Source organism: Phaethon aethereus, assembly GCF_964289735.1.
Source record: "Phaethon aethereus genome assembly, chromosome: Z".
Taxonomy (NCBI): Eukaryota; Metazoa; Chordata; class Aves; order Phaethontiformes; family Phaethontidae; genus Phaethon; species Phaethon aethereus.
Window position 1 is genome coordinate 19,221,971 of NC_138577.1, and position 21,396 is coordinate 19,243,366.

A 21,396-nucleotide genomic window follows, 5' to 3' on the forward strand; every position below is an offset into this window, starting at 1 on the left:
CAAGACCCCAACCCTCAAACTAAAAAAAATAATTCTCCCTAATGTTCATATTTATGTTATTTTGACTCTGTATACTTTGAACTATTTTCAGTTCAGTTAGCCAGTGCTCTGTATGTTTTATGTACTCTGACATGCCTGAGAAGACAGTTTCGATCTTGGTAAAACTGGCCCAGATTTTAAGACGTAGATGTCTGAATGAGATTTTTTAATCTGTGTATTTAGGTTCCTCAGTACAATGGCCTCAGTGAAGAGGGTGACGAGCACTTGCAGCTGCCTTACTGCTTCCATTGATGCTTCCTCTGCAGTCTGGGGCGCTGCTGCCTGAGCAGTTCTTCAAGTCACTGCAAGTGCATGTGGTATCAGTGAGACGTCAAGAAGGGAGGAGTTACTCTTTGCTGTTTGATCCTATTTTCTTTCATTCTATAGGTTAATTGGGTTTGTTCTCTTTATACCATCATATTTTTCTTTACGCTGGTCTTCGTATCTCTGTCTTTATTAAAGGCTCTGAGGGGATCTTTCAACTGAGAGGTCTGTATCAGTGAAAGACTTACTGGTTTTAATCTCACCTTAGTAGAAGACTGACGTTTTCTGGACGTGTTTACTTCCATCCTCTAGACTTACTGGAAATACTTAGTAATGGAATGTCTGACAACAAAACTTAACACTTAAAGCTCATTTCCCATCTAAAGGATGCTTTCCAAATGTTGGTGATCATTTTGGTGGCTGAGTGTGCTAAACTGTACAAGACAGAGCAAGGAGTAAGGAAGAGATGAAGGGAATACATCATCTCTGACTTTTTTTTATTGCAGATTTGCTGGTGAAGAAACTGAGACAAGGGTAAACCTTCACTTCTTTTTTTTTTTAAGTCGGTTTTGCCTATTGAATTTCATGGGGCCAGAATGTCATTATGTATTTTGAAAAATATGTACCAATTTTGAGTACCTTAGCATGAGTCTTATTTTACCAGTTTCTCAAAGGTATTTACATGCTGGCCTCCTAAAAGGTGCTTAGGTAGCTGAATCCCTTTTAGGACACATAAATTTCTACAGAAATCCATGATAAAATGGACATTTTTATACCTTTGTGAGTACGATGAATTACATAAAATGGTGGATGTACTCATGGTACTTTCAAAGGAATATAAACAGTTTGAGTGTCTAACTGCCACTTTTGCACAATTATTATTGCCTAATTATTTTTTAAATCTGGATTATAAGGCCTTATTTTTCAAAACTGCTGTTGGATCCTGCTGATTTCTGTTGAAGATGTAGAGGTTCAGCACACATGAAAGTTAAATCAGTGTCTAGAAAGCTTTGTAGTTACTGATTGCCTTTTGAAAATGTGTGCATTTTTTCTTGCTAGGAGGCATATAGCAAGTCACTGTAACACAACTGGGAATAGAACTACCTCTGCCTTTGCAAGAATACAGGGGCTTCCTAAGGCAGTCCTTCCTCTGACATGTAATTAGTTTTCTGAAAAGACAGGGATCTAATTAAGACTAGTGGAGGGATTTTTTAATTGTATCTTTACAAATTAAAATGGTATTCAAAATCTAACTACATGCTGGAGTAGGGTACTGAAATTATCTTTTGTTATTTGTTCTATAGTTTGCTTACCATTTTCTGTAGGAATGTCCACTAGACTATATTCAGGTATGGTTGTTTGGGTGTAGTACAAAATTAATATTCTGTGAGCACTCGTGTCTAGAAGCATTCTTCAGCCCAAGAACAGCCCATGTATTTAGAAATTGTTCCTTATTAGATGGGCTGTTATTAAATATCATAGAATCATAGAATCGTAGAATCATAGGATAGTTTGGGTTGGAAGGGACCTTTAAAGGTCATTTAGTCCAACCCCCCTGCAATGAGCAGGGATATCTTCAACTACATCATGTGGCTGCCTAAATGCAAAAAAAATAGTGCAGTATGCTTTCTATTGCATTCTGTCATGTAGAAGAAATCAGAGTGTGTGACTTTCAGGAAAAGCTAAAACTCATGAGAAGTTGGTGGAAGAACTGTTTCAGATCTTAGCCAATGCTGCCATTTCAAATGCATAAAAACACTTGAACTGAAATTCCCTGCTGCTCTTATTCTGCACAGTATTGAAATATAGCACAGGGATATACTTTGAATTTTTTTCCATGAGTCATGTTGAAAGTCATCAATGTCATACTCAACCTACAACTTTGTTCTCCGAGCTACTAGTGAGAAAAGCAAGTAACATTTTACTCATTCATAATCCATTGAAACTAGCAATGGGAAGCATAGTTGTTAGTAACCTTGCCAATGCAGAATTTTTCCATTCATTTTCCTTACGCTCCTTTTCCATCTTGACTTTAAATGGCTACGTGATTAACCATCTAACCCTTGCGTGGGAGACTAATTCACTGTTTAATGGGGTTCTCCATTTCTGATTTTCAGCCAAGTTATACTTTTTCATCTAATTTCACCTGAACATGGCTTGACATTTTCCCTTGGGCCATCGTGTAAATATGATAGCCATCTTCATGTCTGCACTCTGGAAAACACGTCAGCAGTCACATTTCCTACCACACTTGCTCATTGATCTGCCATACTGTGTATATACCTAGCTGTCTGAACCCATTTGAATTTTTTGCTCTCCAGCATATTCTGCCAGATTGGTGATGGTTTCTTGATGATTCCTGTACTCCCTCCAATTTACTGACATGTTACTAATATTAAGGACATCCAGGACTGAATGCTGTATTTGAAGTGTAGCCATGTCCTCAGACTGAAACTGTCATATCTGAAAAGGAAAAAAAAGGTCATCTTTTCTTGTTGTGATCTCATACTGAATTTTCCATTTTTATTTGCTGTTTTTTGAGCATATGTTGCTCATGGCTGTGGTACCATGGCAGAGATGTTACAGGTCTCCCAGTGAGGCTCCAGGGGGGAGAGTTTGACCTGCTTTCGTGCTTCACGTTGTCTCTTGCACCACTGTAATTCTTGGGTCTTTTGGGCTGAGGTGGCAAAGCCCACTGGCATTGTGGCTAGCCACGTAGCACCTCCTTTTGCGTTTCTAACCACAGAAAATGTTGTGGTTTTAACCATGTTAGTGTAATGGGATATCAGGATGAGCCAGCCCCTCAGGTTTTCAAGCAATCCTTGCAGCTGTGTGGCATCGGAGTGGGGAACAGTAATTGCCACCCTGGATTAAAATGTGTGCTGGATACAGGTCCATGGTCTATCACAATCTAGCAATTTTCAGAGGTGCTTGATACCACCTTACTAACTTGACCAGGAGACTGTATGTACCTGTGAGTAACAAATAAACAAATGGGCAACAGATAAATAAATGGTTGTAGATATGCCAGTGGTCCTGAATTACGGAAATGCATTGTATCAGCATGAATAAACTGGGTCGGGCAATTTCATAGGTAACATCTATTGAAAATCTGTCCTATGGGATTTTGTTACGTTGAATGTGAGCAAGAATATGCACTTTTAGTTTAGAATATTCCTAAAACCTATAGTTTGACGTTCAGATTCTATATTTACAAGTTAATATATTGAGTTTGTACTGATGTTAGTGGAAGCTGTATTTATGGAACTTATGGAAAAAAATAGTTGTAGTCAATAAATAGAGTATTTCAGCTATACCAAGAAGTATTGGGGACTTTTTTGGGGGCGGAAGTGGGGAGGAGGAAGGGAAAAATTTGAATTCTGTGAGATATCTCAAAGAACTGAAGAGTATTTATATTTGTTACTTTTTCCCTGCACAGCAGTAGCTGTTGCACAGCTCATTAGATAAACAAGCAAAATGCCAACTAATTAATGAATGTGTAGAGTACTCTAAGAAGGATGCCTAGGACTTTTCTCCATTGCCAAACACTGCATGTAAAGGAAAGGAACCATTCCACTTGTTAGGTACATGAAGAAGTTAAACAATGTCTCCAGGTGTCTACACGGGCTTTATTTTTGTTTTTAATAATTGGTAAGATGTTGGAATTATTTTCTAAAATGATTGGGTAAAACTTTCTACAACACAACACTCTCTTCTGTTGCTTGGATCACTGTAATAGTTTGGTTTCCCTTGTGTCCCTGCCCTGGGGTCATGGTTGTTTCTTTTAGTGTCCTTTTCTCTTTGTTTTGAAAGATCACATCACAGAGGCTTCGTACGGGATTGGACAAGGGGTTTGTGTTCAATTGATCTGAATTGAAAACTGAGTTACTAGAATTACAGCCCACAAGAGCCTCAAAACAGTCCTCTAATAGGAACAATGTGGACCAAAACCTCATGGCTTTAAGATGACCCTTAAATAGCTCCAAAAAGAGCATGTCATGATTGCTTCTGACAGGAATGCTCCAAAATGAAAAGAAAGAAGCTGAAGAGAGGAAAAACTTTCTCCCTTAAAAAAAAAAAAAAAGAAACCATAGAAAACACATAGTAGCAGAAGATGGGTCCAACCCTTGAAATAGGGTGCCCAAAGGCTATCATCAGATAAGCAGCTGCTTTGGCTGCAGCTGAGCTGAGTCAAGAGGTTATTGTCCTGGGTTTGTTTTGCACTCGGTGTCCTGGAGAAGACTGAAATTGGATGGAAAGATAATGGGGAGGATGGAGGGAGAATTCAAACAAGTGGGATCAGTGGGGAGAAGGAAGAACATAGAAGAGAGGTTTAAAGAGTATCCGTGTCAAGGGGAGGGAGCTGGACCTGGTCAGACAGGGTGACTGCAAGAAGAGGTGGCTTCTGTAGTTTTGAGTGAAATGGTCTGATTCTGGTATATATAGTCTGATTGTGGACAACCTGCCTTTGCACACATAGCCATATTTTGATGTAACTCTTTCTAGAATGACACACAGCATGCACCTTTTTTTTTTTTCCCCAAGTGTCCTTGATTTGCTTATTTCTTAAGTGCTATTTTTATTTTTAGGAGTGCCCTTGTGTTTGTTGGAGTGATCATTAATCCTGTAGACTTCGGTGCATTTACTAGAAGTTGCTGTGCCTTTTTCAGTGGATGCTTTGCAAAGGGGAAATGGTTGAGCTGCAGCCTTCTGTATCCCCTTTATTTGAATACCATGCTAAATCAAGTGGAGCTTTATGAATAACGTTCACCATTTGATTCAGATGCACTTTGGTTGCGTGAAAGGACCAGTAGTGCAATTATTCTTAGTGACAAATGCAAACATATAAAAACTTTGACTCAGCTCCTCTGTTCCGCCAGGTTGTGTCAAGAAATGAAAGCAGTGCCATTTTTGACACATTGATACTGCTCATGTCTCTTTGGAATAGTTCTAATCTGTCATCAAGAGATGTGCCTGGGACTTTTCATATGTCATCGCACACGTGCATTCTCCAACATCCAGGGGAAAAGATTACTCAGAGACATTTGTTATTCTTCTCTGTGTAATTGCTGGTGCACCGTGGGGAGTTTTGATGTATAGTGAAAGGAGCACAAATTTCAATTCTTTGCAAGCACCTGGCTCATCTAGCAGCAAAAAATAGCTGTGACTGATTCTGGGTCATCAGTCATTGGATCACAAGGGATACGGAAAGTCGTTGAACTAATGTGTTTCAGAAGATTTAAGATGGCCTGTATATCTGAAAACAAATTGCTGAGATGCAGACAAGCACATTCAAAACACTTTAAAGGGTAATTCAAAAGCTGTTTAGAAATCCATGAAGTTTGTTTCAATCAAGAATCCAGAAAGCAGCATGAGTATGAAACGGTTCACGGTCCAGTTGTATAGGAACTGCAAATATTTTAAAAAAAAAAAGAAAGTGCTCACCAAAATTTACACCCTTTGGAATACATATTGAAATTTTTAGCAAAGCAATTAAGTACTTGTTTCTAGAAATACCAGGAGTGTCGTAGGGGCCAGAAGTCTCCTATTTTCTGTGCAACTTGACTGTAATCTTCTTTGTCAAGTACTAAAGTCTTGCCTGGACTTCAGTGGGATTTAACTCCAGTTCTAAATTCTGTAACAGAAAAGAAAATAAATTTTAATGCAGTGAGTTTATTCTTGCTGCCTTTGATTAACAGTCACTTTTTCCATAGCTGTGTTAATATGTGCATGAAAACTTATGTCCACCTCCTTGTAATTTTTATCTCATTTGTGGAGACTGCTAATTCTGTTTTTCAGAAGATAATAATGTTGTTTTTCAGTAATTGTTATTTTATTTAATTACATGAGGTTTTATTTCACTGCTTAAAAAAAACCACAAGTCCTGTGCTTCAATAGTTATTTCACTGTGTGAAAGAGCAAAGAACATGTATATGTATTTGTATTTTTAAAAGCCTTATGCAAACATTTATTTTCAGAACTATGTCATGTGATATGCTATCTTCTGCATTTCTGTGTCATGTGATTCTAACTACTGTTCATCTGTCTGTCTGTTTGAAGATGCACGTCACTTTGTGGTTAGTGTTTTAGGCAGTCGGAACTTTTTTCAGTTCCATTTTTGTTTCTGTCACATTACTGGGACTGTATTGTGAAGGTATCATGAATGAATGGAATGCACTACTTGCTGATCTGCGTTGGCTAATAATACTTACTTCACTCAGTAATGTGATTTGCAATTCAGTAAAATGTGTGTTATATTATAAATGTACATTTAAAAATACATTTTAAAAGTCTCCATATTTTTACTAAAGACATTATGAATGCTAGCAATAGTGGATTACAAAATTTACCTGATAAGAAAATTCAGAATGCTGCCATTGTTTTATGTGTATTTCTGCCTATGAGCTTCAGTGGAGCACTTCCTCAGCTGATGTGTGCTGGGTGAGATGGAATCTTTCAAAAGCTCCGGAGTGGAAGAGCAAGATTATTTTTACTGTAGTGTAATTGTATTGTTTTTTAAGAGCTCCATTGCAAGGCAATGAAGTGTTTCATAGCACAGTAGTCATACATACCAAGTGATGAAGTGATTTCGCTAATTTGCTTGTTCATAAGTTGTCAAAAAACATAACATTTATCATTTACTCATGGTTGTGGCAGTTGAACACCAAAAGGAGAGTTTGTATTCAGTTTCTTTATCCTAGCTGTAAGTAACCCAGTAGTAATTTTTGCTTATTTTTCAATTGCTTTTATAGTTATTTTGTTTGTTTGTTCTGTTTTCAAAATAGAACAAAATAGTTGTCTCGAGGCTATGACTTTGGAAGGCTTGTCTTTTGGTGGTGTCCATTAACCAGAAGAGACCTTTTCCATAGAAAATTGCTTCTTATGGCTGCTGGGTCTCTTCTGCTGTGTCATCTTTGTACAAATTGGAAGAAAGATTTGACTTTGAAGCCTTTTGCGGTGTATTTAACTATTAGTTTTGAATTGTAATTCTCCTCAGAGAATTTCCTAATTCAAGTAAGGTCAACTACTAAAAGAAAAAGATTAAGGGACTTTTTTTTTCTTATTAAGTATCCAAATTTTTTGTGTCAATAGTCTACCTAGTTTTTCCGCTGGACAATACCTAAATGCCTTCATCTCCTACCAATTCTCAAGGCACTTGTTCAAAGGTCAGATATTTCAGGAATGCAATTTCGAAGTTTTGTTTGGATGGGATCCCACAGTACATCATCTTAAAATCATAATTTCCACCTTGTATTTGTGATATGATTTATTGCCAAGCTATAAGGTTTCAAACTGGATCTCAGACCAGTTACTAGAAAAGAGACTGGCCTCCATTCATGGTGGAATGATTTTGAAACGAATTTTCTTTCATTTGAGGAAAAACACTGGTCAGTAAGTAAAATAGTATGAAGGGTTTGGCTTTAGGGTGAAATGGTGGTATTATTGAAGTAGAAGAGGAGGCTAAAAGCTGTGAATGTAATAGAAATCAAGAATAATTGAAGAATCTTCAATAGTAATTGAAGAATTTGGTAGCATTTTCGAAGATGAGGAAACAAATGAGTGAAGATGGGAGTGGGAATATTTTCTGTGTAGTTAGTGGACATTCATTAAATGTTCTACAGTACATGTGTAGATACTGAAGATATCATGAAGATGACTAGTAATTTTGAGAGTTGATAGCTAGAAATTGGTAAAAGGATACAATCTCAGTTGCATCAGTTCAGTTGGACCTTATTCATTGCTGCCTTACGTAGAATAGAGTAAAAACATAGGGTCTATATCATGCTGTACTTTCAGAAATACTATACAGGTCATTAAAAAGGCCCTTTGGCCCAAAGTTTTCACCACTGTACTTTTATTTTTCTTATCAAGGTTTCACTAATCTTTTCTTCAGCTCACCAACTTGATCAGAAGTTGACCCTGGCATATAACCAATACCACAGTAGCATTTAATCTTACATATTTGTCCACAGCTTGCTTTGCTGACTCTTAGTATTTTTCTTTAGTTATAAAGTTTTTTGCATCCTGTTAACTTAACTGCATTACTTCACTGATGAGCTAGATCCAGGGTTTTGGATATTGGTAAAAAAAAAAATACTTTCTTCTGAACTCTATAGCTCCAGATGCATTAAGTTTAAGAAAGTCCTATTTACTCACTTCTTATATCTTGTTATAGATTGGCATTAGACTACTGTAAGATTCCACGTGACAAAAAATCTTGTTTCCTTTCTTCAGCAAGTTTGCAAGCTACAACATTAGCACATGGAGCTTTGGCTCTAGTAGAGACAGCTAAAATTGGAATAGAAACTAGATCACAATTTCCACACTTAATAAGGCAATAAGTCAGCTGTTGCCATGGGACAGAGCTGTTTGAATTGTCATAACCATTGCATAGGCATAAATCTTAGACTTGCACCAGATGCTTCATGCTGTTCCTGCTGTGCAAAACAGCTGGAAATTCAGCTTAAAGGATTTCTTTGCTAGAGAGAAACTACAGGTGACATAGAGTTGAGATAACATTAATTTGACGGGAAGATACGTCATACGCTCCAGCTGCAGCGTCACTGTTGTGCCTTCAGAATATGTCTGATTCTGGGGTTTGTACTTTAATAGGTAAAAACTACAGTTCAAGGCACAGGAAACAATCTTACAAATTGATATAAAGAGGTGAAGCTGGTTCCTTTTTATGAATGTGCTTTGTTGCAGTAACTTTTGCTTTGCTGCCTTTTTCATTTTTCATAGATTTTTTTCTTTCCCCTGAAGCTTCAATTTTGGGGTAATATTTTGCCTGGTAGCATAATCAGTTTGGGCTCTGGACTCCTTTTTAACTAGCTTTGAGAAATTATAGTAATGTCAAATGCAGTTGAATCTGCTTGTTCTCTATAAAATTGGGACATATTCATCTGAAAAATAGCAGTTATGCTGTATTCTCATCTAGTTGATGAATTAGTTCTCAAATGCAGATGGACCTTTGCAGGATAATCTTTCTGAAGAAGGAACAGATATGGTTAAAACACATTGGAAAATGCTTGCAAGCACTCCCCTGTGAGTAGAATTGTTACTAAGCTAAGGCTGTGGATCTACATGTTAGTATTATTTCAAGCAATAAGAAGTTTATATTAAAAACTCATAAGCAATGAAACATAACAACTCTCACTAATTTCTCATATGGTGCTTTACTGTTTGTTAAATAACAAAAATTTTACTTGGCCATTTCTAGTGTGAAGCTTGTTCTGAGCTTAAGGGTCGAGAAATGTATGTACTGGAGGATGCTTTCTGCAGAGGGTCTGAGCTGAATAAAACAGAAGTAACACCATCATTGAGGTTTTGTTTACACCCAAGAGTTTAACTATGTTCCTGTAGCTAAAGCGATATAACTGAATGAGCAAGGACGATGGTTGGCTGGTTAGAATGTGTTTATGGGAATGGAAATAAATTATAGTGATATAAGCTGTATTTATAGCAGTGTAACTGCAGCAGGGTTGTACAGAGGAACTGCATTGCCAGAAGGAAAAATCACATCCCTCACTGGAATAATCATGTTGTACTTCTGTGTGGGGCCAGGCCTGAATTAATACCAGTTGCGTTTCTGAGTACTGGAACGGGAAGGCTGTTTCAGTAAAGACTTGCTTTGGCTCTGAGAGGACTTAACACCGAGAGGCGTTGAACACCTGCATCTTCACTGAAGTCTGTGCTGCTTAAGGAGCTCTAAGCCATCACAATCCTGTGATTGTGTCTTGGCTCCAAATCCCATTGAAGTCAGCGGGAAAACGCTTGGGTGGCTGCAGGACAGAAGCCTCTGAAGAGACCTTTGTTAGCCTGGTATATCTTGTTCTCTGACAAATCAGGTGCACAGTCAGTAGGAATTAGTTTATCCTGACTGCAGAAAAATGTGCCAAAGTGTTAGCCTATGTGACAACCACAGTGACAAGTTGGAAAAAAAAAACAAGTTTTCTTCTGTTTTCTTCTGTTCAGTAGTTTTATTTCTGCTTTTCGTTTCCATAGCCTGCACCCAACTAACACAGGATTACAAGCCCAAGCAGAGCACCACCACCTCTCTCTGCAGGCTCAAAAAGCCATTTATTCTCTCTGAATATGAGTTTGAATACATAATATTAAATACATGGGCTATCTAAAAGGCTGTTCCCGCAAGAGCTTCCTCTGACATAATACTTCACCAATACTTCTCAGGGTATACTGATTTGGGGACACTGAAGAGAGGGCAGCACTGATATCCCAACATGTGCTGAAGAAGTGGATTTAGATGGAAAGATGACAATCAGATGTTCCCTTTTCTTGGGAGGGAGGGGAGAGACAGGTGGAACTAATAATGTAAAGAGCTTCAGGTTAAACACACTGAGCATAATCAACTAATAGTTTTGCTGAGTCAAGGACTAAGGAAGTTTGTTCAGTTCCTGAGTCAGTAGTGTTTCTAATAAAAACTACTGGTTTATCTAATTGGAAGTAAGTGTCCCATTTTTAGGCATTTGTTCTTTAATCTTTGGTTCAATTCTCCTTTAAACACTTTCCTCTGAAGTGGCAGTTCAGGCGCATCAGATTCCATTACTATTTCCAACATACTACCATTTAATTTTTCTTCAGCAGGTAGATTTTCTATTAATGCTTTTCAGATGGAGGTGACATCAGATCTTGGTGGCAAATTTTTTCTGTAAGGGGACGTTTTATTACTGAGGTCACAGAATAATTTTACTTTACATGATTTTTAAGTTTCCTTTCTCCTCTCTGATAACATTAATCTTAGTAGTGAGACCACTGCTGCATTCAACGGGCTCTGGGTCAGACCCTGAATTTGCTTGCAGTCATTACAGAATCTGGTTTGAGACTATTTCTAACCTGCATCTTCATGAACCTCTTCATTTTAGTACCATCTCACAAGACCTACAGTATATTTTTTTCATATTGGTTTACATTTAATGTCACCACAGCTGCTGCTGCCATAGATACCACATGATGAAAAAGAAGGAAGAGAAACACACTTTTGTAGGATTTCTGCACATACACACATAGAGTAATTACATGGGGTGGTCACCTGTGCAGAATACCTGGCCCACCTCCCACTCAAAGCAGAAGTTAACTTCAAAGTCAAGTCCAGCTTCAAAGTTAGATTAGGTTGCCGAGGGCCTTATCCAGTTGAATTTGAATATCTGCACTGATGGAAATTCTGTAATTTCTTCAGCCCCTGTTCTTGTTCTCAATATGAAGAACTCTTTTTTATACATACATGGAATTTCCCTGCTTTACTGTAGTTTTTAAATTGGATTTAGATTTTTTTTTAATTAGAATATGGAGTGAGTTCTAGAAGGATTTTTCTTTTCTTGGAATGAAAGTCTACACTTAAAGATAATCCTGTATAACAATAGTCAATCAAACCTACACACAGCAATTCTGGAGGCAGCAAAGAGGTGTGCAAGCAAAGAGTAAGACTAAAGTACTTCTTTTAGTAGCATAAAGAAGAAGTCATGGTTACAAACATAGTGTCTAGAAGGTGGGTTTTTGTAAGAAAAGGCCCTTCATTAACTTCTTGGTGGGTTTTTTGGTGGTTTTGGGTTTTGTTTTTTTTTACCACAGGGCAAAATTCTTCACACACGACTGCGCTGAGATGTAATATTTCCTTATTTTGGAATGTTTCCCTGTTTAAAATAGTTATATTTTATGCGATGGCAGATTACTTAGGATTAAATACCCCAGTCCTTAGGGAAGATGCTCCAAGATGAGGGGATACAGATGCTGCCTATTCCAAATGTCTGAAAAGTAATTAAAAGAGAAAAATCACAAAATGTTGAATTTACATAGTGAAGGGATTTAATTCTGACTTGACTGAGGCTATCTGGAGTTGTGCCACTAAATCTGTTGTCAGCTGTAATAAAGACTCTTTCTGCTTCAATTTATGTGAACGTTTGCAGCTGTTGAAGAAACAGGCATCTTTGCCTCTTAGTCAAAGAATACATAAAATGAATTACACTAGAATAGATGATGTGCAAAAACAGGTGACAGAGCTGTGCAGTAATAGATTGACTTACGGAAGAAAGTGTGAGGGACCTACTTTTTTGTATTGATTACCTCCTACAGTCATTGTATTCTGAAAGTGGAGCTCATTTAATGGAACTCCGTGAGAGAGAAAAAGAAAAAAATCATACATGGTTTTATTTTATAGTCTACATGAAAGTTGTATTCATGTAATTTAGAAAGATCCACTAGACCAATTTCCAGCAATGTACAGTACGTACCAAAATTTATTAAGAGCACTGTGCCATCCTGCTTTTGTCTATCTGCTTAACTCACTACAGACATGAACAGACGCTATATATTATTTAAATGTGTAAGTTTACACATACAATTTATAGGCTTTAGAAGTGGAAAGAACATTAATTATACAACACAAAGCTTTCAGCATGCTGCACAGTTGAGTGTTTTTAATGCAAAATGAAGATGCACATTAACCTTAAAAAAAACCAAAAGAACTCGGTGGGTAGTTAGATAACTGAGCAGACGATCATGCCTATTTGTCCTGCTCTCAGCAGTGAATTTAATGAAGAACTCACTGGGAGGTAAGGAATGCATGTGTGGGCTGAGCTGGAGGACCAGGGCGGTGTGTTTGTATGACTGTTTTCTGGTGAAACAGATTCAGGTAATCCATGTAGTGAAGCTACCCTTTAGTGTGTGACCGTGGCTCTTTTAAAATTGATTTCAACTCAGCTTGACAAAGAGGTACAGGTATCAAATAAAATTGCCACAACTGTTAAAAATATGGGATTTTGATGAGAGGAAGGAGCCCAAGCCATCCAGAGCCTTTACTGAGACTAACAGGAACATACAGAAATGCCCCAGCCAGCAAGAAAGGCTTCCTACTGAGTCTTGAGTCAACCCCAGAAAACAGATGGAGGGAAAACTGGGCTTTTCTAGTGCTGGTGTTCAAAGAGCAACTTTTTTTTTAAGTGTAAGTACAGATATTGTGAAATGTTACTCTAAAGTGAATATAATGTGGTCTTGATATTCTTTTTAAGAAGGTTGAAATCAGGATGTGCCAATTTAGCAAAGTAAGCTTTCAAAAATGGGCATGATGCTTTTCTGTTTTTTCTTTCTTTTTTTTTGCTGAGCACTTCAAAAGCCATCAAAATAGCTGTTACCTTCTGTCCTGGAAACTGTCAGGAACCTATAAATAAACATAAAGGAGCAGGAAAAAAATGTTATGCCAGCAGTTAATGTTGTTATTAATTCTGTTGTTTCTTTTTTTTTTCTTTTTACAGTGTATCCTATTCAGTGCATGTCTCTGAGGATTACCCAGGTACAGTGCAACATTCTTGTCCATGACACAAGTATGCATGTTACTGCAATTTGCTATATTCAGATGAGAATATCTGAAAGGTTGTTGATGTCTTCCAGGTGCATCCTTGTGCTAATCATTTTCCATTAGTTAGTTTATTTTCACAGTCATTTCCCCTTTTCAGGCGACATTTATCAGCTGGGTCAGGGTGAGAAAACCTGGTTCACAAGTTTACAGAGACCAGAGCTTGTGATGCTTTCCATGTCTGGAGCGAACAGTGATAGGAGTGAGAAAGCACCCAACTCCTCTTTGGCATGGTAGATAAAGCTTGATCTTTCAAGAGGCTGAGCAGTCTGGCACGGGGCCAACAAAGCACTTCTGTGTTAGACCTTAATGAGACTACTCACGTTCTTCAAGTGAAGCCTGTGGACTTGTGCGTTGATGCCTCTCAGGGTCAGTTGAAGCCAAGGGTTTGTGTATGGGTATTCTTCGGTAATGTGAGCTGGCAAAGCTCCTTTCCCAGCTGCTCAGTCCTGCCTCACTTTCATACTCTGAGCTGGGCTGGCAAAAGCATTTGTGTAACTGTGCGGCCAGTCTAGACAAGGGGAATTATTCATGTGAAGGACAACCAGACAAGAGCAAAAGCTAGTTTTCAGTGAGCTTGTTTCCCCAATTCCCTTCACAAAGAGACGGCACAGATACTTCAGGTGGCACAGAGGTTAGCAGAAGCAGGAGAGAGAAGTAGGGATGAGCACAGGCGCCGTGCAAGTAAAGGTATATGGTACTACTGTTATATTGCACCACATTGTGTATTCCGGACCCGGGAGTATTTAATAGTGTAAGTAGTATGAATTATATGAAACCTTCTGGCCTTTTTTGATCTTTATCCATAACAGCTCTGTAATATTTCTAAAAGAAATATTTGTTTCTTTCAGAATCTCTAAAGTGAGGCTTTGATCTTCTTCACTGATAAACAGTAGATTATGTCTGTTCAAAACACCAAAGCGTTTGAAGGAAATACAGAAAGAACTCAGCATCAGCAGTGATGCTAAATACAATGGATTATGTGAAAGAATGCTAACGAACTTTATGAGAGATATTTCTTTTACGAGTTAAAACTGGGGGGAAAACTGCTATGGATAATAATGTATTCAACATATAGTATGGGGAGAGGGGAGGAACGGAGATTCATAAAATACACCATCATACTGGTGACAAATTGATTTACTGATTGCAACATTGACCTGACAATGAATGGAGGGACAAACAGGTGAAAAAAAATCTTCATCATTAACAGTTTGTTTTATTAAACGTCAGTAGTGGATTCATCCATTTCAGGGATTAAACTATTATGAAGGCACAAAGCCTGATCTCTGGGAACCCCTAACTAAATGGCAAGCTGGAGCACTGAACCAGGAGTTACTCCCATAGCGCATGAGGTCTCATCTCCTGGCAAAATTCTGTCTGACAGACCTCCAGCTTTCCTTACAGATGTTATTTGCAGCACGCCCTGATGGCCTACAAGCCTGAGTGACTTTGGTGGCTCTAAAACCTAATGAATATTCTCTGCCATCACTCCCTATATATTGTAAAGCTAAATAGAGTTTGAACATTTTACACTGTATCTGACTTGGTGAGGGGGGCGTAAACCAGCTGCACATGTTTACCGGTCAAGTCTTTGGACGAGGTTATTTCATTCGTATCTCAAGCTTTTGCAGGATCTGTGTTTGCTTTGTGTTGAAGAGGTGTTTAGCGTGTTCAGAATGATAATGGCTCTTTGCCATTTTACAGCTTTGATCCTAAAAATACTAATTTTGACTTGGTGAGCCAGATTCTTTGTCTCCTCTCTTTGCCCTACATCTCTAGCTTAACATTACTGCTGGCTGTAGCTCTCTTGCCAGGTATGTATTTTAAGGGATATTTCAGGGACATGTCAGGGTACAGTGGTGTTAAGTCTGGGAAGCTCTGTGCTGATGTGCTCCTCAACTGAAAAATGATCTTCGGTTGTTGATGCTAGTCGATAGAGTTCAGAGCAACGTGTGCTCATGAAATTAAATTTCTCACAGGATAAATATTTACAGATCAAAGTTTAAGTCCATTAGTGCGTAGCTATACGAAAGTTGTATCCTCCGGATGTGAAGACTGTGTAATACACAGTGGATCGAATTTGGAAGTCTGGAAAGGTTGTCAGAGTTGACCATCAGATAAATTGCTAGCGCATGCAATAAATATGTGAAAATAGAAGAGATTATGTTACTATACAAATTATGTTAATTCCAAAGTGATACCACCACAAATAAATTCTAGCTCTGTAAGAAGAGCTTTGGGTACTGCATATACTCTAGCTCTCTGCATTGCTGTTGTGTATGCGGCGTCACCACTTTGGCACTGGTAACAATGTGTAGCGGTTGCTGAATTGCTTCATAAAGCGTCAAAAGATTACAAACAGCTGAGCATTAAATCATTCCTATGGCAACTGTAATATGACATGACAACTTTCAGTAATGGAAGGTGTTTGAAAGTTTCATAATTATGAGTGAAAGCTAAAAATATGCTCACAACGGCACACTGAAGAACTTAATAGGAATAGTGTTGGGACAGTAATGTCTCAAAGTTATGTATACATTGCTGAAATTGTAAAAATATCACTGAAAATTTTAAAGGCAGGTAATAACAGTTCCAGCAAAATACCTCTGTAACTATTTCCTTGTAACATTGACACAATTGGGGAAAAATAATGCTCCTAAGGAGCAGTTATAGAATATAACATCAATGAGTAGACTAAAGTCCCGTTAATATGAGTGGATCATGACTCCTGTGAGAACCATTACAGCAGCAAGCATTTTGCTAATGAATATATGTTCGGAGTGGTACGTGTTGGCTGCTGTAACTTGTAGAACTGCTGTATTCTTTTATCCCAGTGATTTGTGGGTTACACAGGTGTTAACAGAAACATCCTTTTCTTAGACCTCATGAGATTGCAGCAGAGTCAGAGACAAACAGTTTGGCAGCAAGTGGTTTGCAGCATCCAGGAGCAGAGGTCTTCCTGGGTGTAGCGTGTTAGAAACTGGATGTTGAAGAAAGCAAACCAAAGCCAGTATCTTAATCTCAAATTTCTTTAGACTGATGGAAGGAAAGAAAAAAACCCTAATGGCTGCCAAATAGAAAGGAAAACAAAAACTTGGCAGTGAAAATCATATTATCCCGCTGCCAAGAAGGAATGACAATGGGCATAAAAATATAATTAAAATCTGTAAAACCTGTAACTGAGCAGTCCTTTTTGCCATATATGTATATCTTGGTACTTGTCTATTCTGTACAGCACATACTGTTGTTTTTCATACTTTTTCATGCAGCAATCAGTTGTAGCACATGGATTTCCTTTCTCCCATCCATATATATGGCGTGAGGCATACTTAGAGCCGAATGGTAGCCTCTGTTATTCCAACCCATTAGGCGCTGCAGCAGTAAGTTACGCTCCCAAACCTGGGAAGGGAGTAGGCCCGTGTTGTATTCGCCCAGAGCCATCCAGCACGGCGAGGCTGAGGCTGAAGCGGCGGCAGCGAGGCGGAGCGTGCGAATGGGGGCTGGGCAGGGGTTTGTGGAGAGGCGAGGTGCAGCTGCCTCGGGCGCGTAGCTCACAGCCTGTCCTGCTGGCGGGCAAACGTGGGAGACGGCTGGAGGAACCCCGACGTACTCACATGACTGTGGCTCCAAAACGTCGCCATGCCAAGCATGTAGCTGAGCAGACACAGACTGAGCAGACAAGGAGCAGGTTGCTGTGCCCACCCCAGCGCGGAGCTGAGGGAGAGGTGGTGTCAGCCTCCCGCGGCAATTGCCTGCACGCAGTATCTGTACGTTCCGTACGTGATCCGAGCCGAGCACCCATCACAGAGATTACCTCATGGGACAGCGCGGGAGGGGACGTAGGCGGAGGTGTGGGATAGAATCAGGCTGGGCAGATGTGTATGAAGGTGGCAGGAAGGCGGTCTCTCCGGCGGTGGGCTGGGGAAGGCCCACGTGCCTGTCGTGTGCGGCAGGGCAGCCGCTGTCCGCAAAGGCAGCGTGGCACCCCCGCACGAGAAAGGGGCGGCAGCGCCGCGGCCTCGCCGTGGTTCGGGCTGCTAGCAGCCCCCGTAATACAAAGGTTGGTGCTACTGAGCTTGCTGCTCAGTTAACGTTGACGTCTTCAACGTTCCACTGGAAGCGCTGTGGTCGAAGGCGTTGAGATTGCAGCTGTATGCTTAGAATGACATGTGAGTTCATCCACTTCGCTGATGTGGGACCGGAGCGTTCAGAGCTGTGATAGATCAAGTCCTTGTCTCCGTTCTCTTATTTGTCTCTTTATCTGTGATTATCTTAATTGTCAGGCTTTCTGCTCTAGAGCATAAGTTTCAATTCAGCCAGAGCAGTAGAAAACAAAATATTATTATTCTTCTAGGCAGATCAGCAATTCATCCAAAATTAGCTTCTGCAGATACTACCTAAAAACTTGCTGCTCCTTAGTTGTTGTTAGTAAACATTTGGTTGGAAAGCAAAAAAAGAAACCAAACCAAAAAGCCAACACACACCTCTCAGCCTAATCCCTGCATTTTGTAAGAACAAGTCCTCATTTTGGGAAAGGCTGGCTCAAACCGCCACAAGCCTTGTGGCACAGTTCAGAGCAGTGCTCGGTGTGGTTCACGAAAGCCACGACATCGGACTCCAGGGGTTTGCTCATATAAACCTTGGGTCTGAATCTTCCATTCTTTGCCATTTTTCTTTTCGTTAGCAATCTCATGAGAAAAAAACACACCAGGAAGGTAACGGTCCTTAGCTTCCCTGACCATCTGGGGAGTGGTTCCGTGTGGCACAAGGGCGGGACAGGCAGCGTGGGAAGGGGCCGGCAGAGAGAGCACAAGCAGGACTTCACCATGCGAGGTGTTTTTCTTTCGTAGATAATACTTACGTTTCCAGTTCTGATAACGATGAAGACGTGTTAGTTACAACAGAGCCAATTCCAGTAATTTTCCACCAAATCGCTACAGGTAATCTTATGTCCCGAGTGTTTTGTCAAGTTCATATTTTCTGAGGAAAGACAAGATGTTACCTGCACTTACGGATATGCTAATGTGTGCAGCTATACGATTTGCTATTTTCTCGCAGTCTCGCTGTTGTAAATTGTCCTACATTTCAGAATAGAAGAAATTAAAATATTTCTTTTGGGGATCATCATGACAGTGTAGGCAGAATGTACTTTATTCTTTTAACGTCTTGCAGTCTGTGGTGAAGCAATTCTCCTTGAATACAGTCAGAGGTACTTAATACTTTCCAATTATAAGTTTTCGTGCTCACTTGCTTAAAACTTCACTCAATCTTCACCATTGGGGATGAAAGAGTCTATAACTACCATTGTGCCTGGTGAATTATATCAGGAAATTTCAAACAAAACAGTTCAGCTGTTTCACTAAATTAGACTATAGGAAAAAAATATTTTTTTTCCCAGTACTTTTAAGAACCTCTCATTTGAAATTATTTCCATACTTTCAAAAAGTATTTGATACTTGAAAAGGTATGCTTTTCAGACATATAGGCACATTTATACAGTACATAATCAAGATTATTTGTGCATGCTCCACAGAGGATTTTTAGATTTTAGCAGCCAAATTCCCTGATGATTTCAGGCTGCAGGAGAAACTGCGTAGAGCAGTCTTAATTCTGGCAGATCTTCAGATAGGAACACTTGACTTTGCAGTGTTTTTATTATTATTACAATGCTTTAGGGCTTTTTTTGCGTAACACAGAATTACTTTGAATTCTACTGGAAAACCAATATGATCTTCAGTCTCTGATCTCATTTATACTGATGTAAATCAAGAATAATTTTACTGAAGTTGGTGCAGTGGCACCCAAACAAAAACTGGCCGTTATAGCCAGAAATAAGATAAGATGAAGATAAGATAACCTAAATATTACTTACAAATATTTCTGTAATTTAAAAAGAAATAAAGCCTGTCATTTAAAAGAGAATTAAACCCTATGCTTTGTGTAGAAGATAATCTGATTTAATTTTGCTGAGGAATTTTGATTTTTCATTCTTTTATAAAGCATACAAATTAATGAATAACACTGAATTATAAATCACAGTTTGGGAAAAACAAATCTCCTAGACAGACCAGCTGATTTTCATTTCATAGTTAAAAATATGAATCTTCTGAGACGTAAGGGCTTCTTAATTTTAGACTGTTATTTTGTAAACTCTTTGATACTTTTCATATCTGTAACTTTTTGTTCCTTATTTGCTCTACTACTGCAACTATTTCAAGTCTGCATATACAAAATTATTTCACCTTTTTCACAGATGTTCCCTATTTTCCCTTTTCTTTTAAGAATTAAGAAAAACCAGTGATGTCAACTGTTGCTTATCCATAAAATCAAAATTACAGAGGGAGAATGGAGAGGTATGTATTTCTTGTATGCATAATTTAACAGAAGTTATTTTAAGAAACAACAGAAAATAATAAAATATGAATGCTCACCATAGATTTTTCTATCAAATGTGTGTTTATTCAAACTGTATACTTCTACACATTTTAGAAGATGAGTGTAGTTCTCTGGGGTTTATACATGGATTAGACAGTGAATCACTTAGTTGGGATAGCGATGCTACCATCCTAGGAAAGAGGGTTTTGATGTTTATTTCATTTTTTGTTCAACACTGGTATAGAAGCTGTCTGCTCTAAAAATACAGCTCTCCTGGAGAAGTAGATCATGGTGCCATTACTTTTTAACCTACTCTTGCACATTGGACCACATCCCATTTACTATCTCACTGCTTCTCCGTGTGGCCTACAGCAGCCCCACTGGAGACTCTAGACCTCTGTGTGATTCTGTTCACCATAAGTACTGTCTGGAGTGTTAAGGCCTTCCAGTCACAGCCGTATTTGTGCTGTACCTCTGGCATGGATCCCTGACCAGTCTCACTGAGACATTAATTCAAGAAAGACCTGGCACTAACATGGAGTCTACAGGGCTTGACAGTGTTACTAGCTCAAAGAAAGTACCACATAGGCTTCTACCCCAAGCAAGAAACTAAGCACTGTATCAAGAATTCATGTGCTTTGACTTCCTTTGGTAAGGGCGTTTGCTGAGTTTCTTGATGACTGCTTTTTAGACTGTGATCGGTATTTGATCCTGGAAAGGGGAGATAAGCACGCCCAGATATGCTAGTGTGTGTGGTTGGTTTTTTTTAGTAGATGAAACCTGATTTGATGTAAAAAGCTGCACTGGAAACATTTTGCTTCTACTGCTTCATCATTGTATTCGGTGCTCGGTAAACATTAGAAGAATTCAAGTGTAGGAAGAATTTACCCATTTGATTAAAAGCCTGAGATATAGTTAGCTTCTATGGGACAGAGTTCAAGCTTTTTTTTTTTTTAGTTGAATGAGGTACTTACATATAAAAGTACTGAAAAAAAAAGCCTTTTTAAAAAGTCTCTAACACTGACCATTTCTGTTAAGTGGACAGTTAGAGGTTTGGGTAGGATGGGGTGGTTTTGTCACTATTCTTGATGTGAGAGTTTCATTTCTCTTTGGTTTGTGTTGAATTTTTCTTCAGTTGAGTTCTGTTTTGACACAGATTTCCCCTTGAGCTAAGGTTATTATAAAACAAAGAAGACTGAAGTCACTTTGTTTCTTTTCAGTGAAGTAGAAACAGAAATTATTTTTATGCCTTGTCATAGAAAATTGCTGTGAAATTGGCTGAAATACAATTTTTGTTCTACGTATACATACAGTGAATAGAGGCAAAGGTAGGGAAATGGGATTAG

General features: G+C 38.8%; 1 protein-coding gene across 2 annotated transcripts in view; it reads left to right on the forward strand.

The window, feature by feature from the left end:
- PARP8 (poly(ADP-ribose) polymerase family member 8) overlaps positions 1–21,396 on the forward strand; it is a gene marked incomplete at its 3' end in the record, with an annotated part of 120,929 nt that overhangs the window by 39,318 nt on the left and 60,215 nt on the right. For both annotated transcript variants that reach the window (XM_082013440.1, XM_082013441.1), the window contains exons 3-5: positions 13,572–13,609; positions 18,526–18,615; positions 19,958–20,028. In XM_082013440.1, coding sequence (XP_081869566.1) covers positions 13,572–13,609; positions 18,526–18,615; positions 19,958–20,028 — 199 coding nt within the window. The remainder of the gene's footprint in view (positions 1–13,571; positions 13,610–18,525; positions 18,616–19,957; positions 20,029–21,396) is intronic.